General features: G+C 38.6%; 1 protein-coding gene across 1 annotated transcript; it reads right to left on the bottom strand.

The window, feature by feature from the left end:
- Positions 1 to 418: 418 nt before the first annotated feature.
- On the bottom strand, positions 419 to 12,645 carry LOC106482042 (butyrophilin subfamily 3 member A3-like). The gene is made up of 13 exons (XM_067314261.1): positions 12,538 to 12,645; positions 10,118 to 10,192; positions 9,027 to 9,299; positions 8,365 to 8,463; positions 7,646 to 7,672; positions 7,032 to 7,045; positions 6,165 to 6,261; positions 5,410 to 5,436; positions 4,920 to 4,946; positions 3,057 to 3,083; positions 2,250 to 2,270; positions 2,106 to 2,132; positions 419 to 1,176 (listed from the first exon to the last, which is right to left on the bottom strand). The coding sequence occupies exons 2-13, from the start codon at positions 10,188 to 10,190 to the stop codon at positions 662 to 664; spliced, it is 1,227 nt and encodes a 408-aa protein (XP_067170362.1). The 5' UTR covers positions 10,191 to 10,192; positions 12,538 to 12,645; the 3' UTR covers positions 419 to 661.
- Between the last annotated feature and the right edge of the window lie 2,706 nt (positions 12,646 to 15,351).

The following is a 15,351-nucleotide window of genomic DNA, read 5'->3' as shown; positions in this document are numbered from 1 at the left end:
AAATCCTACCTTATCTGTCAGCAATATGCAGATATATCACATTTTCCTAGGGCAGCTCAGATTAAATTAGGCTTTTAAATATGGACAGGAAAATCTAGCTGTTGACTCCCATTCCTTAAGTCAAGCTATCTTAACTGATGTTTAAATATAAGCATTTACTTAGGAGGTACTGCTTTAAAGGAGAGAGTTTTATCACATCCAGTAAGCAATCTGCATTTCACCCCAGAATGCCTGAATATAACTCACAACCAGACTTCCAAAAAGAAGACTTGAATTTCATAGTTCACAATTTGATTTCTATGAATAGTTTTTGAATTTGTATAAAATTTGCAGTTGGCATTAATATTCTTCATAGTAAATCAGATCTATGGATTTATTGAGCAAAGTGAATACACAGCAAATACAACAAACACTGAAATAAATTCATGCTTCTTTTGTCCAGGTAAAATGCAAGAAAATTGCAACATATTATAGATCTGGATTTTTACAAAATTAATTTTCAGCAGGAGATGAAGACTTTGGAGGTACTTTAGAGAGTATTTCTTTCTCACGCATGGTTTTAAAGAAGGCTGAAAATATTTTTTTTTCTTCCTCTCTCCTTTTGTGTCCTCTGTGATTTGTTATCAATATATTATTCTCTTCTTGGTTCTGTGGAAGAGCTTCATAGAGAGGGTAATGGGTTTGGAATGCTGACAGAACGTATCCCCAACCATTTGCCATCAAGGCCTGGACTGAAGAATGGGTACAGCTTCCCAGAAAAATCAAGAGAGATAGACCCAAGAAGGCACTTTTCCTCAACATTATAGAATGAAAGCACTCTCTCTTCCTGATCCAGGGAAACACCAACCACAGTGCAGTGCTCTGGATTTCTTACATCCTTCCCAGTAGTTAGACTGTATTTGCCCTCGGAAAAATGCAGACTGAAGATCCCCTCTGCAGATGACTTCAACTTGCCACTCTTCAGTGTATTCCTAATCTCCTCACTTACCACCCCCAGCTCCCACTCCAATTTGTCCCCCACCTCCACTTCCCAGTAATGGTTTTCATCTGAAAACCCTTCAGTAGCTACTACAATCAATTTAGATGTGACCTCTTTCAGACTGGAAGACTTGACTCTATTTTTCTCATTTATGATGAGGTTTGGATCTTTGTGCTTCTCATCCAGGGTGATATTAACTTTAGAAAGAAAAGAAAAAAGAAAAAAAAGGAAAAAAAAACACACAAAGCACCAAGTCATTTCTGATTCTCAAGAAAATAACAATAATCTCAAAGGAAGTGCATAAAGGAGAGAAACTGTAAAATAAAAAATGAAATAGGAACATGTAGTGTTACTCTGTGGGACAAAATATCAGTAGGGAAAATAATTTCAAGCCACAACAAGGAAGGAGAAAGTTCTGAAGCTATAACACTCTCAATTAGTTGCCATTAGGCAGGGTATGGTTTTTCTCTGGTTCCACAGTGACTTTATGAAATAATCTTTACTCAGACTGAGAGAATCCGCACCCTCTGATCAGACCCATCTAGCAAGCATTTTTTTGAATAAAACACAAAGCTGCATCTTCTGAAGTCATTTTAACAAGTGATTCACCCCAGCTCACAACACAGAGAACTGTACAGATGGGAGATGTCTAAGAAAATCTGTTTCAACCAGGAGGCATCTAAGTGGCTTAAAATTTGCTTCAATTCTGATAGCCTGTAAGTTTTTCATAACACAAGTGATAGACCCCGGTGGGGGCTAGACCCACCTAACTTCCCCAAAACCTCAGGCCTAAATCCAAAATAGCAGTTGGAGGTCCTGTCCCACTCATACCTAGATACATATTTACTTTTCTATGGAGAAATATCAGCAAAACCAGACCTTAACATTCTCTTTACTCTTCTAGAAGTTTTCTCTCAGGTGTAAATAATATTTCCACATACACCAAGGCTTTAGCAACAATTCCTTTTCATCTCTGAAGTCAAACCCCATCAGGGTTGATCTTTTTCTGTGTGTCAGATAGATTTTTTTCCTCATTTCAGAATATGGATTGTCAGAAATGGTTTAACACAAATTGTTTCTGGGAAAGAAAGAACATGAAGTTAATGGCAAGCAAGACTTGGCTTACCTGCCTTGCTACGAGCTTTCCTGAATTCTGCAAGAAAATAAATTAATGATTATTTGAAACAGTAGTTACTATATCATATTTTGGTACCATATTGTGTTACAAGGGTGCAGATTTGATGAAATCAGTTTTGAGTTTTCAACTTACCCAGTTCATTCCTGGCTTTTTCTGAAATGGAAAGAAAGTCATATTATCCCCATGCATGGCAAGACTCATTTGTAGGAGATCTGTGCTAATGTGAGTATTTCCAAAACTACATTATTTAAGTGTGACCTGGCCTAAGGACTCAGGAAAAGATACACCTAGCTTAGCATTGGAGGGCTAGTGGTTATATAAATCCAGGCTGGTCACCTGGGCTCCCTAGATAGTCAGGAGAAAGAGACTGGCACATCAAAAGGTGATTCTTCTCAATGTTTCAATCACCTGTCTGAAACTACTCCTGGATGCCTTCATCTCTTAATGAAGGAGCCAAGAATACTGGCTTAGCCTTGATGCCCAGCATTCAGATTACTAGTCAGATGAGATGAATTGCACCTAGGGATATACAGGAGACATAGCCATGCTTCCAGTCAGATGAAGAACAGCTTTATATAGCCAAGAGTCAAAATGCCTATCCAAAAAAAACAAAAAAAAAAACAAAAAACTTTTCTTGTTTTCAACAATACAAAGCTGTTAATAGGAAGGAAAATTTGCTTTCCAGCCATCTACAGCAAAAATTGAACCTTTAAAGGATAGAAATGATGTTCCTTACTATGGCAACAGCTATTCTGGACACTGAGATTGAGTCAGATAGATAAACTCTATTTTAGCAAGAATGAAGTGTAAGAATGAGAAAGAGTGAAGGGCTGCAGCAGTCTCCAAATGGTGGCACAGTTCAGTTCCAAAATGTTAGTTCCGATCACAAATAATTTAAAGGATTTTTAAGGATCTTCAAGTTTAAATTAATTTTCTTACCAAGTTTATTGTCCACATCCTCAGTTTCTACAGAGAAATAGAATGAAATTGCCCGTGAAAAGTTAGGATGACCAAAGAAGATGAATTATGCTACAGTCATTATGCAACACAGAATTCATTTTATCATCTTTATCTAAAAAACTTTTTCATATTTATCTATAAAGAAATATAGACATGCATTATATAAGTTTACCCTTGCATTAAATAACATATCGGACAAATTACTCCTGATTTGAAGAAATGAAAAAAATGAACAAACAAATGAAAATAGCAGAAACAGTCAGGAAGTGATTTAGAACAAACAGTTCCCGAGGGTATGTAGAGTTCAGGGAGCATCGCAAGAGAAGGATAATAAAACTTCTCTCAATTTCGCAAAGCTTAAGATGATGTTTGCCTCTCATACACAATAAAAAGACAATGTTTCTAGTTCAAATGATATTTCAGATTAACAGAAGCAACAATACAGTAAAAGGTGAAGACCTTATCATCCAGATTCATCCCACCAAGTAGTAAAACCTTAATTCAGTAATCTCCACACCAAACTACTGACATTCAGCAAACAAGGTGTCCAGTCATTGCCCTGATTTCTAGGTGCAATTCCAGAAAAACAAACCTTGACTGTTGTAAGGGCACAATAATTTCATCATGTTCCCCCCCATTTATTTAAGTGCTGTGTAGATGTATATCCATGAAGGTCTAATACACACACGGAATTATTGTCTAATGCTACTTTATTTCCCATTTAAACTCACAATTTACAGCAATGTTTTTACTGATAATATCTTTTAGACAAAAAATCATGAAACTAAGGAAAACAGGAGTTTTAGAGCTCTAAGGATTTCATTTAGGCCATCTTTCTCAATGTCAACTACCTAGACTTAAGTAACTAAGTACCTCAAAACCATTATTCTTCAAAAACTAGCTACCTAATCCACTTCTAGAAGAAGTCTTAATATATGTTTAATGTTTATGTTTTAATGTTTAATACATCCTTAAACCTTTGCTGTAATAGAGACTTTACATTCCACCAAAGAAACTATTTACAGTAACTTTGACATCTGACAGATTTTTACCTAGGGTTTATCTTAACCTCCCTCTCTATAATTTGTCCAGTTCTTTCTGGACATAGAAGAGGGTTTATTCCCAACCCATTCACAGCAGTAATTGATACTTTTTCAATGCTATAATCTGTTTGGATGCAGATAACTTCCTCTCTTTTTCTTTCCTTACCTAGTCACAGATAACCATTATCCTTTTTACAGCTCTTAGCTTCACTAGGGGACACAGCTGCTCCCAGTTATTTTTGAGAACTCTTCCTGTCACTGTTCTTTGGCTGGTAGTTTCACGCTTTTTTGGGCACAAAGCCCCTGGAGGTAGAAGAGACACTTCTTCATCCTTCCCTGCTTTTTCCCTGCCATTTTCCTCAGGAAAACTAGTAAAAGCCAACACTTGTAAATATTTCATCAGTAATTGTCCTGGTATTCTCTCTTTTACATTTTCTTCTTAATTCTGTGATCAGCTGCTTTAGCAGTTACTTCATTCTGAGATGCAATAAATAACATGCTCCACTTAAATTCTAGCAGAGGAAAAATCACTTTCTCTCTCTCTCCCTCTCTCTCTCTCTGTTTATATACATATATATGTCCCATATACATATAATACAACTTTTCAATTACTTTTTCTGTTGGAATAGGGGAGATAATCTTCACAAAATTCTGAGAGCTTTTTCTAACTCAAGTATTCAATATTGCATAAAACACTATTATTTTCTTAGAGTGGTCACCTACTAAGCATCTTTTAGGGTAAGACTTAAAGAATGCTATGTAGTACAAAATGCATAGTAGTAAAGATATGGCACTTTACCCTTCTGTGACTTGTTTTGCTCCTCAGCTGAAAAATAAAGCAATAGAAAACAGAAACAGTGGAAAATGCTACATTTTCAAGACCAAAACCAGCAAAACATGACTGAGAATTTCAGTGTTAAAGAAACATGCTCATATAGGGAAATTAGGATTAACATTAAGCTCAGAATAAAATTTAAGGTTAGGCACACAAGCAGGACTTCAAAACAGAAAAATTGGAGATATCTATCTTCCTCTGTTTAGTTTGGAGGAAGTCTAGATGATTAACTAAGACTAGACATGAAACTTCCACTGGCTAAAACTAGATGACATTAATGATACCTGGAATTATTTTCTTCAATGTAATTGAAACTGCTAGCCTCAGAATAGAAGGACCTTTCCAGTATGGGCCCTCTGTTGTGATACTGTAATTTCTGGACTTACAAAGACTTCTTCTAACCAAAGGATACTCAAAACCGATGTAACAAAGATGAGTGAAAATATGGTCTTACCCAGCTGATTGTTGAGCTCTGCTATTTCTGAAAGAAATTATGTTTATATAGTAAAATAGCAATTCCTTTTTAATCTGTAATTTAAAAAATGTTCGCTTTTTATTTCAATCAAGACATCTCAAATTTATTATCTGTTATTATCTGTTCAAACCTATTATCTATTTATCTTAAACATGGCTTTATAGCAGGTATAACTGATGTTTCTCCAAGGTACCTTAAGGACTATTTGAAAAGTTTCAGAACAGTTGACTGCCTTTACTACATCTCTGTCATTCTTTGCATGCACAACATGCTTGCTCTTTAAAGTAAAAGCAGTCTTCTTGCTCTGTTTGCCCAATGCAGTCCTAACCAGTGACGAGGCTCTTAAGTCTTTATAAGGAGATCAAAAGACTATTTTTTTTTTGTAAGAATCAAGAGTTTTATTCTTTTATTACTATTCATTTGAAATTCAGCATGGAGCATGATCCCAAATTAAGAACACGTTAGTTTACTCGAATTAACTGACTGAACAATTTTCAAGCTCACATACTGAGCAGAAAATGCCAGTCATATATCAAACTTATTTATAGAATTAGTCTTCTCCTTTGCAGTAGGCATTTATTTTCTTTAAATGGCCAGCATAAAAAGTATTTCAATAATTTTTTTCTTCAAAAACAAAGTAACCGCTGATATTTCCTGAGTTCAGCTTTCATCCATTTCTAAAGGATCAGAAAGATTTATTGATAGAACTTACTGGAAAAAGCTGCTTTACTTACCTTTTTCAATATCACGTTTTGCATTTTCTGTGAACAGATGGAAATATGTTATAATCCTAAAGATAATTCTTAAAGCACTAACATTCAGTTTTAAAGACTATACAGAAATGATTAAACCACCACAAGGTGCTTATATACATGTATATATTTTTCCAGGATTTATATTGTTCTTAATTTTTGCATGAAGTGTATTTCTACAGATGGTCAACACTTTCCTGGTTCCAAATTTAACAGACAATGATCTCAAAACCAAAGTTGTATAGTGCGTGGAAAATTAATGGTTTTATTTGAATGCAAAGGAAATAGATTTCAAAAGTAAGCTATTCTTATAGATTCAGTTTAAACAAGTTCAGTACAGGCATTGTCCCAATCAAAAAAATAATCTTGTTTCTTTAAATTAAGCCAGTTTCTTGTAACATTTGAAAAAAAAATTAGAAATCAAACACAAAACACATTGTGACACCTAGCTTTGTTTTCTCCGCAGTTTCAAATTCACAGCAATTCAGGGGGTGACAGCTAAAGTCATACTTTGTGGATGATTTATTACATCCTGAGTTTTATTTCACACGTAATAGTGAATCTTTGTCTGACAGCTGACAAAATTTTGCAAAATGGATGACAAGTGTTTTAGGCATGACTGAGAGCATATTCTAATGTGAATCAACAGATTTGTTCCCAGATACTTAAAATTTTATCCCAAAAGCATTTTCATTTGTACACAAATTTCTGAGTTATTTCCTGGGTAGCAGCTTACTCCATAGAGTATGGCAAAGGAGTATTTTCTTTCCTTTAGAGTGTCTCTGCTTAAAATGCCACCCATTAGATAGCATAAAATGCCATCCATTAGCTTTATTCTACACCTCTTACATGTGTTAAAAGTCCTAAAAAAAAATCTCACAGTGAATCACAAATCTCAGTTCTGAAGAGCAGGGTATTAGCACAGTGAAGGTCAGCAACTGATTTCAATATTCACCAAAAACATGCAGGCTTTCATTTAAAAAACACAAAATAACCACAAAGCATGTGGTATTTTGCAAGCAGAAAACTTTCAGTTTCTCCAGAAGAAGTTTACAAGAGGTACCTTTAGCTCAGGGGGATTAATCTCTTTATATTTCTTCTGTAGTCATTAGACAAGTGTCCCATAACAAAGGCTTTTTGCCACCTCTTTCAACATATAGAGCCAGAAGAGCCTAATTTAAGCAAGGCACAAGAATTTCCTCATTTCTCAACAGAGAGAGGAATCTCCAGCAGACCAGACTTCCTCCGTGCTGACTGTGCATACAGCGATTTCCCTCCCAGAGAGGCACCTTACCTGGAGCCTAAAGGTCAGTAGGATGAACCAAAGTACAAATCAGCCATGTCATTAAATGACTTCAGGAATGCAACTAATCAGCCCCATGGTTTATACAATGCAATGGACTAACACTACTGCTGCACATTATCTTTCAAAATGATGAAATATGGTATTTATTATGACTTACCTGCACGAGCAGTTATCTTATTGTTCTCTGAGACAGAGAGAGAAAGAGGGAGGAAGGAGGGAAGGGAGGGAAGGGAGAAAGAAAAGAAGTTATTTTGCTTGCTTTCTTGCTTGTCGTAGGTTTTTGAATGAAACTTTCCATGCTTCATTTTGGTCATGGGTCATGTTTGGTAAAGGACAATTTATTTTCAAAACACCTTGGTTTATATATACTTATATTTACCATTAAAATCATGAGAAATAACACAGAATTTAATGACTCGATCTATTGACGTTGAAAGCAGAGAAAATTCAGACTTAGTATGCTCATTTGGCAGAAATGATTTGTGTCATAGAATTGTGTTAATTAGAAACTAGCGTATAAAGCAAAAAAAGGACTTGCAAAGAAATAAATGAAGCCAGTGGATATATTTGGATACATCCACATGTTTCAGTTACTTGCTAGAGTTAGTTTATTTCAATAATGAGGTTAAGTTGCAACAATAATTTCACCTCAATTCATATTGTACAGGTTTATACCCCAAGATACTGAAGTAGTAAGGAGATGCTTAAAAATTAAAATGTATGGTAAACAAAATAAAGAAAAAAGACAGGGAAGAATCACAGGGATGATTTTTCATAACCCTGTATCTTCCCCAAATAATTCTGGACATACTGATCTTATCTTTCAGCCAGACTGTGTTAAGCATTCACTACTGTAGCATTAAGAGTGGAACTTACTTCTGAGTTTATACACTGCAGCAATAACCAGTGATATGCTCAAGAGCAGGATCACGACAAAAGCAGCCAGCCAAGGGGAGGTGGCAGGAAAGAAAACATCTGCAAAGTATTTCACATGACCGGTTATAAGTTTCCTTGCAATATCAAGTTTGGACATGTCCTCAGATTCATGTGAGTAAGAAACAACAGTTTCTGCAGACACTGGGGAGAGTGGTGGTGATTAGTATCTCTGTGCATCTTTGATGTCCAGTTTCAATAAGCAGGTGGCCAATTTCAACAAGGTGCAACCTCAGTACAAGACTGGAAACAGCCTTGAGCATTTCAGGATGCAGAGCAAGAAACTTTCATTGCTCTGCTTCCCATCTTTCCAAAACAACAGCACAAATACAAATCTTGATGAGATCTAAATGTCCTCCAAAGCTGTATGCTCATGCTCAAATGAAAGTTGTTAACAAAGCTAAAGATATAGTTGTTATTATTACCCGCGCTGGATAAATGTACAGCTGTTTGTCACAAGCACATTTTCATTTTACTGGGAAGTACAGAGCAATAATCACTGAGATTAGCATTTTGCAAAAGAAACTGGTAATCTGTTGCACCCCTTTGTCAACAACGGCCAATTTACAGTAGGAGCTTCACATAATACACTGAATCATACTGACCTGCAATGACAATTGAAGACTCTGTTGATGTTTTCAGCCATTTATCAATTATTTTGCAGGACATAGAATTTCCAGATCCTGGTTTTAGAAGGAGGGAGCTGCTGGCATAATCACTGCCAGTGCCAGTGTTGAGTGGTGTTCCAGTGAAATTTTCTCCTTTACTGTCTGTCCACAACATCTGAACTTCAGAAAACAACCTCTCAGAGGAGCATTTGAGTCTGATACCATTGTCCTCATAATCATCCAAGACAATCAGTGGATTTTGGCCACGACCTACAGAAGTGAGAGATGTATAGGTGAGCTGTGCTCAGTGCACTTAGTGGTTTTAAAGGCTAAGAGGAAGAAGTGTGCAAGAAGTTTTGCAATTATGATGTCCTGTCATTGTTTTCCCATGGAAGCTGCAACTTTCATTCTATGACATTAGCAAGTCTTCCCACAGCTCTAGTCAGGAGCAGCAGTCAGTCTGTATATGGCAAATCTGAGGATGAAGAAAAGCTCACAGATGCATTTGAAATACATGTCATTAAAAGCCACTCTTATTTTCAAGTGACTGGAGTCTAGCACTGCCATGAATCTCCGAGTCAGAATTATCTTTAACCTCCCTTTCCTGCATTCAATATACCAGATCATCTAGGGTATAATCGTCACACCAAATCTGAGCCATCTAAAAGTATCTCATTTAAGGCAAACATCTCCTTCTGGGGGAAAAAAAAAAAAACAAAACAGGGACAAAAGGGACAAATGGGATTCCCTAGAGAGTGTTTCATTCCCTCTTAAGATAGAAATCTAAGATAAATGAGGTGCATTACGCTCTGGAAATGCTTGTCTTTTTCAATTAACTGTACAGGTATCTTAGATAAACAGCTAGGACTCAGATGACCAGTTTTAATACCTACAGTTGAGTACAGTAAATCCCAGAACATGAATCTGTATTCACTGAAATCAATATAAATTAATTGTCTAAGTCTGGACCTGTACCTTTAATTGAGAAGAAGTTAGAGGTCATAGGGAGGTATCAATTAAAATATATTCATAGTCTTAGAAATGAATTTATTACAGAGTGAAATTAATCTATTAAATAGCAAAATTACCTGTAGTGGGATGGTGCGTAAATACCAACACCAAGATGAAGATGACTGCTGTCAACTGCACAGAAAACCCCATGCCTATGTGGAGGAGAAAATCTGTTTGAATGCAGAATAAATTATGCGTGGGTCTTCACAGTCAGCTTAGTTCACTCCCAAGTTCACTCCAAGATCTTGTTCCCTGGTCACTACCCACATGCTCAGCTGCACCAGATGAATTTGAGGAGTGACAGAGTGGCCAGAGTAGTCCAGTAACTGCTCTTATTGGCTGTATGGTAATGCTCCAACACTAATCCTATAAGCCACGCTATGAACTGTGATACTAGTCAGACTGATATAAAGTGAGCAATTCCTGAGCTGTGAAGGCATGTGTCTTCTTAGCTGTACCAATAACAGGACTTGGGATGGATCCCTGGAGTGAATGACAAAGATGCTATGGATTCAAAAACCGTGAACATAGGTTCTGCTGTAAGTGGAAAGGTGAAACAAGTACAATATAGACACCGAAAAAACTCTTGTAGTATATTTTTGTGCATACATGGAGGCTTATCTCAGATGAAAAATGTAGCCTCAAATTGTGTTTCCTGCCTTCCTTCCTATAGCTGCTCTTGAAATTAAAACTTGAAACTGAAGTCAATATCTTTCAAGCCATTCTACTTCCGAAAACAGCATCTTGTCTTATTTTGAGAGTCCATCTCAAAGCATGGAGTTCAATATTTATCCCTTAAAAAGGGTAGTTAAAAAATTAATTGTTAAAATAAAAATATTTTGGTATTTTCTAAATTAAATGCTTCACTTTGAAATACTAAAAACACTTTTTCTCAGATATTTTTAATGAAATTATCTAAGTAAAAATATCCAGGATTTTTAAAACATAAATTTCAAAGATTTCTGTGACCCAAACACTCTCTCTCTGTTTCTTTATATACATATAAAGCTATGTATAAATATAACAAATATAACTATATATATTTAGTCAGACAGGAATGGTTCACTTTGCATTAACTTTTTTAAGTTAAAAAAAAGAACCTTGATAATTTTGATGAAAATAAAGTATCTTCCTTTGACTTTGACCTAGCAAAAGATACTATTCACTAAACTCTGCTTTGAAGGGCACCACATTTCCAGATTGCTTCTCTCCTCCCCACCACAGACACTATTTTCTTATTTGTTATGGCTCATCCAAGTTTCTCTAAGGATTTTCAAAGTTTTCTCTGGTCATAATATCTGGGAAAAGTAATAGTTTCCCAGCATGCAGCAAGATCATTTTCACAGGAGAAATATGATCCGGAGGTGGCTATATTTCTCCACAGACTGCAAAGAGAGACCAGAAAACTAACTTATGTTAGATGCCTAACATTTATCTGACTAATGCTATATACAGGATATATCCCACTTTTTATATCTTTTTGAGACACAATATAGTCCATTCCTAAATCCATTAAGAATGTGAGATTTTGAGAAGCATGGTTTTGGTTGGCTTTATTAATTTCCTCTTTTTCTGAGCCTTTACACATCATTTTCAGGCCTTCCTCTGCTACTAAGATAAATAGAGGAATTGTTCCTTTTTGCTTTTTTTTCAGATCTGAGATTCTGATCTCACTACAAGAATCACAAGAACTCACTCATTCTCACTGCAGAACTACAAGCACCGAGTTGTTTGGGATTCAAGGAAATAGAAAAGAAAAAAAGCACAAAATATTGCAAAAAGCAGTATTTGAAAACAAACAGCAATGCTTCAAGTTCCTGCCAGATATTCTATTGTGACTGCACTTGCTTCAGGGCTGACATTGAAAAGACGGCAGCAAACACCCTGAGCAGGAAGAAGGGTGCTGCACACTGAGCACAACAGCTGCAAGCATAGGCAAAGAGAAGGACAGGCAAATGAAATGAAAGCAAAACCTTATATCAAAGAAAGAAGACAAAATGGAAGATGGACTGGAATAAGGGCTCCTTGTCTGTTATATGCTACCAATGCACAATGGAGCTTTCCAAAGTGTGTGTACATCCACATCTCAAGGAAAAGCATGAATTTCCCTCCACCAAATCACTGGTATTCTCACCATACTCCACCCTGAAGTCAAGCCTTGTAGTGAGGGTGGCTTCAGGACAGATCCTGAGATGCCTAGAGATATCTTGGTATGCTTGGAGGTTTTCTTTCCCTCCCAAGAAACCACTCACCATACGGAAACATAAACAAAACTGAGGGTTCAGCAGCTCCCAAAGACAAAATTGCAGAGGTCTCTAGAGATTTTTCAGGACAACACCCAAAACATCTGCCAATCAACACAAAAACACAACACAATGCAAAGACCCCAGGCTACCCGGCAGAAAGCAAAGGGAACAGAGGACTAAGAAAGCATTTTGATCTCTTCTCTTCCGGCGCAACCAGACAAATTACTGTTCTGGCAAAGAAAAACACAAACCTGCAGTTCAGCAGCACCACCCTGGATTTCTACAAATGCAGCTGCACGGTGAAGAAATCCACATGCAGGTGCTCACATCAATTGACGATGCTCAGAAGGCTGGTGGTACCTTTGGACCCTGCCAGCCACTACTTTGCTGGCAATAAAACTGACGCTTTTAGTTCCTCAAGTTACTTATTAACAGGGGAATGCAATAGTACAATCATTAGTTTTCTCAGCGAGTGGGGAAAAAAAAGAAGGCAGGGCTGTGGATTTATGCTTTTTATGGCCAAATACTCTGCAGTAGGTAAATGAAGAGCAAACAGCCCTTAGAAAAATTCAGACTGTGGAAGCCTTCTATAATACTGTGTAAAAATATCCCCAAGAAATTAGTAGGGCTGTCCAATAAATTAGTTAATTTAAAAATAAAATCATTTGTGGAAAGACGAATGATGCTTAATGACTGTGCTACATAAAAAGCCTTGTTTCATCACTCTAGCACTTCCCTGATGGTCTCAGCTGTCGTCCAAAGTGCTTGTGGAGGGACAGGTTTAGAAGACCTCAGGACAAAGCGGTGGGGAGGGATGCCTGTGCGTGTGGATTGTCTCCTGTCCAGAACTATACTTTAGGGAAGGAAAAAAACAGGGTGAGAAAGACAAAGAGGATAGTGGGTTTTCCTAGGTGACAATGTAAGCTTGCCAGTGGATGTGTTGGAGGAGAGAGAAAAATGTGAAACCCAGTAGAATTTCCTACTTGAAATCTGGTATCTGTGTCCTCCTTTGCTTTGCTGTTTGAAGATGCAGAAAAAAAGAAGTGTCCTCCCCTAAACTGCAATATTCACTGTTCAAGTATAAATCAGTGTTGAGTATTTTTACATTTTGCACAAAAGCCTTCCCCCTCAGGAACTATTGTATCCCCATGAGACCGTTTCTATGCACCAAAAAATCCCCACAATGGCATGTACATACACTGCAGAGGAGGGGTTTTAATGAATGAAAAGAAAAGTCAAATAGAATAAACTCTTACTGACAAAATTCTCCCTGCAAAGACAGTACTACCCCACAAGAGGGAGCTGGGAACTCACCTGAGTTTCACAGAATCACAGAATGGTTGAGGTTGGAAGGGACCTCTGGAGATCATCTAGTCCAACCCCCCTGATCAAGCAGGGTCACCTAGAGCACATTGCACAGGATCGCATCCAGGCAGGTTTTGAATATCTCCGGAGAAGGAGACTCTACAACCTCTCTGGGCAGCCTGTGCCAGCGCTCTGTCACCCTCACAGTGAAAAATATTTCCTCATGTTCAGATGGAACTGTCTGTGTTTCAGTTTGTGCCTGTTGCCTTGCGTTCTGTCACTGGGCACCACTGAAAAGAGTCTGGCCCTGTCCTCTTGACACCCTCCCTTTAGATATTTGTACACATTGATAAGATTCCCCCCCCCCCCCCCCAGTCTTCTCTTCTCCAGGCTGAACAGGCCAAGCTCTCTCAGTCTTTCCTCATAAGAGAGATGCTCCAGTTCCCTAATCATCTTTGTAGCCCTTTGCTGGACTTGCTCCTGTAGTGCCACATCCCTCTTGTACTGGGGAACCCAGAACTGGACACAGTACTCCAGATGTGGCCTCACCAGGGCTGAGGAGAGGGACACAATCACCTCCCTTGACCTGCTGGCAACAGTCTTCCTGATGCACCCCAGCATACCATTGGCTTTCTTGGCTACAAGGGCACATTGCTGCCTCAAGCTTAACTTGGTGTCCACCAGCACTCCCAGGTCCTTCTCCGCAGAGCTGCTTTCCAGCAGGTCAACCCCCAACCTGTACTGGTGCAGGGGGTTATTCCTCCCAAGGTGCAGGACCCTACACTTGCCTTTGCTGAACTTCATGAGGTTCCTCTCCACCCACCTCTCCAGCCTGTCCAGGCCTCTCTGAATGGCAGTGCAGCCATCTGGTGTATCAGCCACTCCTCCCAGTTTGGTATCATCAACAATCTCTGTCCCTTCATCCAGGTCATGGATGAAGACATAGAACAAGACTGGAGCCAGTACTGACCCCTGGGGGACACCGCCAGCTACAGGCCTCCAACTAGACTCTGCGCCACTGATCACAACTCTCTGAGCTCTGCCATTCAGCCAGTTCTCAATCCACCAATTCACTGTCCACTCATCTAACCCACACTTCCTGAGTTTCCCTATGAGGATGTTATGGGAGACAGTGTCAAAATCCTTGCTGAAGTCAAGTTAGACAATATTCACTGCTCTCCCCTCATCCACCCAGCCAGTCATTCCATCAGAGAAGGCTATCAGATTGGTTAAGCATGATTTCCCCTTGCTGAAGCCATGCTGACTACTCCTGATCACCGTCTTGTCCTCCACATGCTTGGAGATGGCCTCCAGGATGAGCTGCTCCATCACCTTTGCAGGGATGGAGGGGAGGCTGACTGGCCTGTAGCTTCCCGCGTCCTCCTTCTTGCCCTTTTTGAAGACTGGGGTGACATTGGCTTTCTTCCAGGCTTCAGGCACCTCTCCTGTTCTCCATGACCTTTCAAAGATGATGGAGAGTGGCCTAGCAATAACATGCGCCAGTTCCCTCAGCACTTGTGGGTGCATCCCATCGGGGCCCATGGATCTGTGGGTGTCAAGTTTGCCTAAATGATTTCTAACCCGATCCTCCTCGATCAAGGGAAAGTCTTCCTTTCTCCAGACTTTCTCGCTTGCCTCCAGCGTTTGGGATTCCTGAGGGCTGGCCTGAGCAGTAAAGACTGAAGCAAAGGCAGCATTCAGTAACTCTGCCTTCTCTGCATCCTTCGTCACCAGGGCACCCACCCCATTCAGCAAAGGGC

Source organism: Apteryx mantelli, chromosome 34 (assembly GCF_036417845.1).
Source record: "Apteryx mantelli isolate bAptMan1 chromosome 34, bAptMan1.hap1, whole genome shotgun sequence".
Lineage (NCBI taxonomy): Eukaryota > Metazoa > Chordata > Aves > Apterygiformes > Apterygidae > Apteryx > Apteryx mantelli.
The sequence above is the reverse complement of the archived record's forward strand: the minus strand, read 5'-3'. Positions and strand labels throughout refer to the sequence as shown.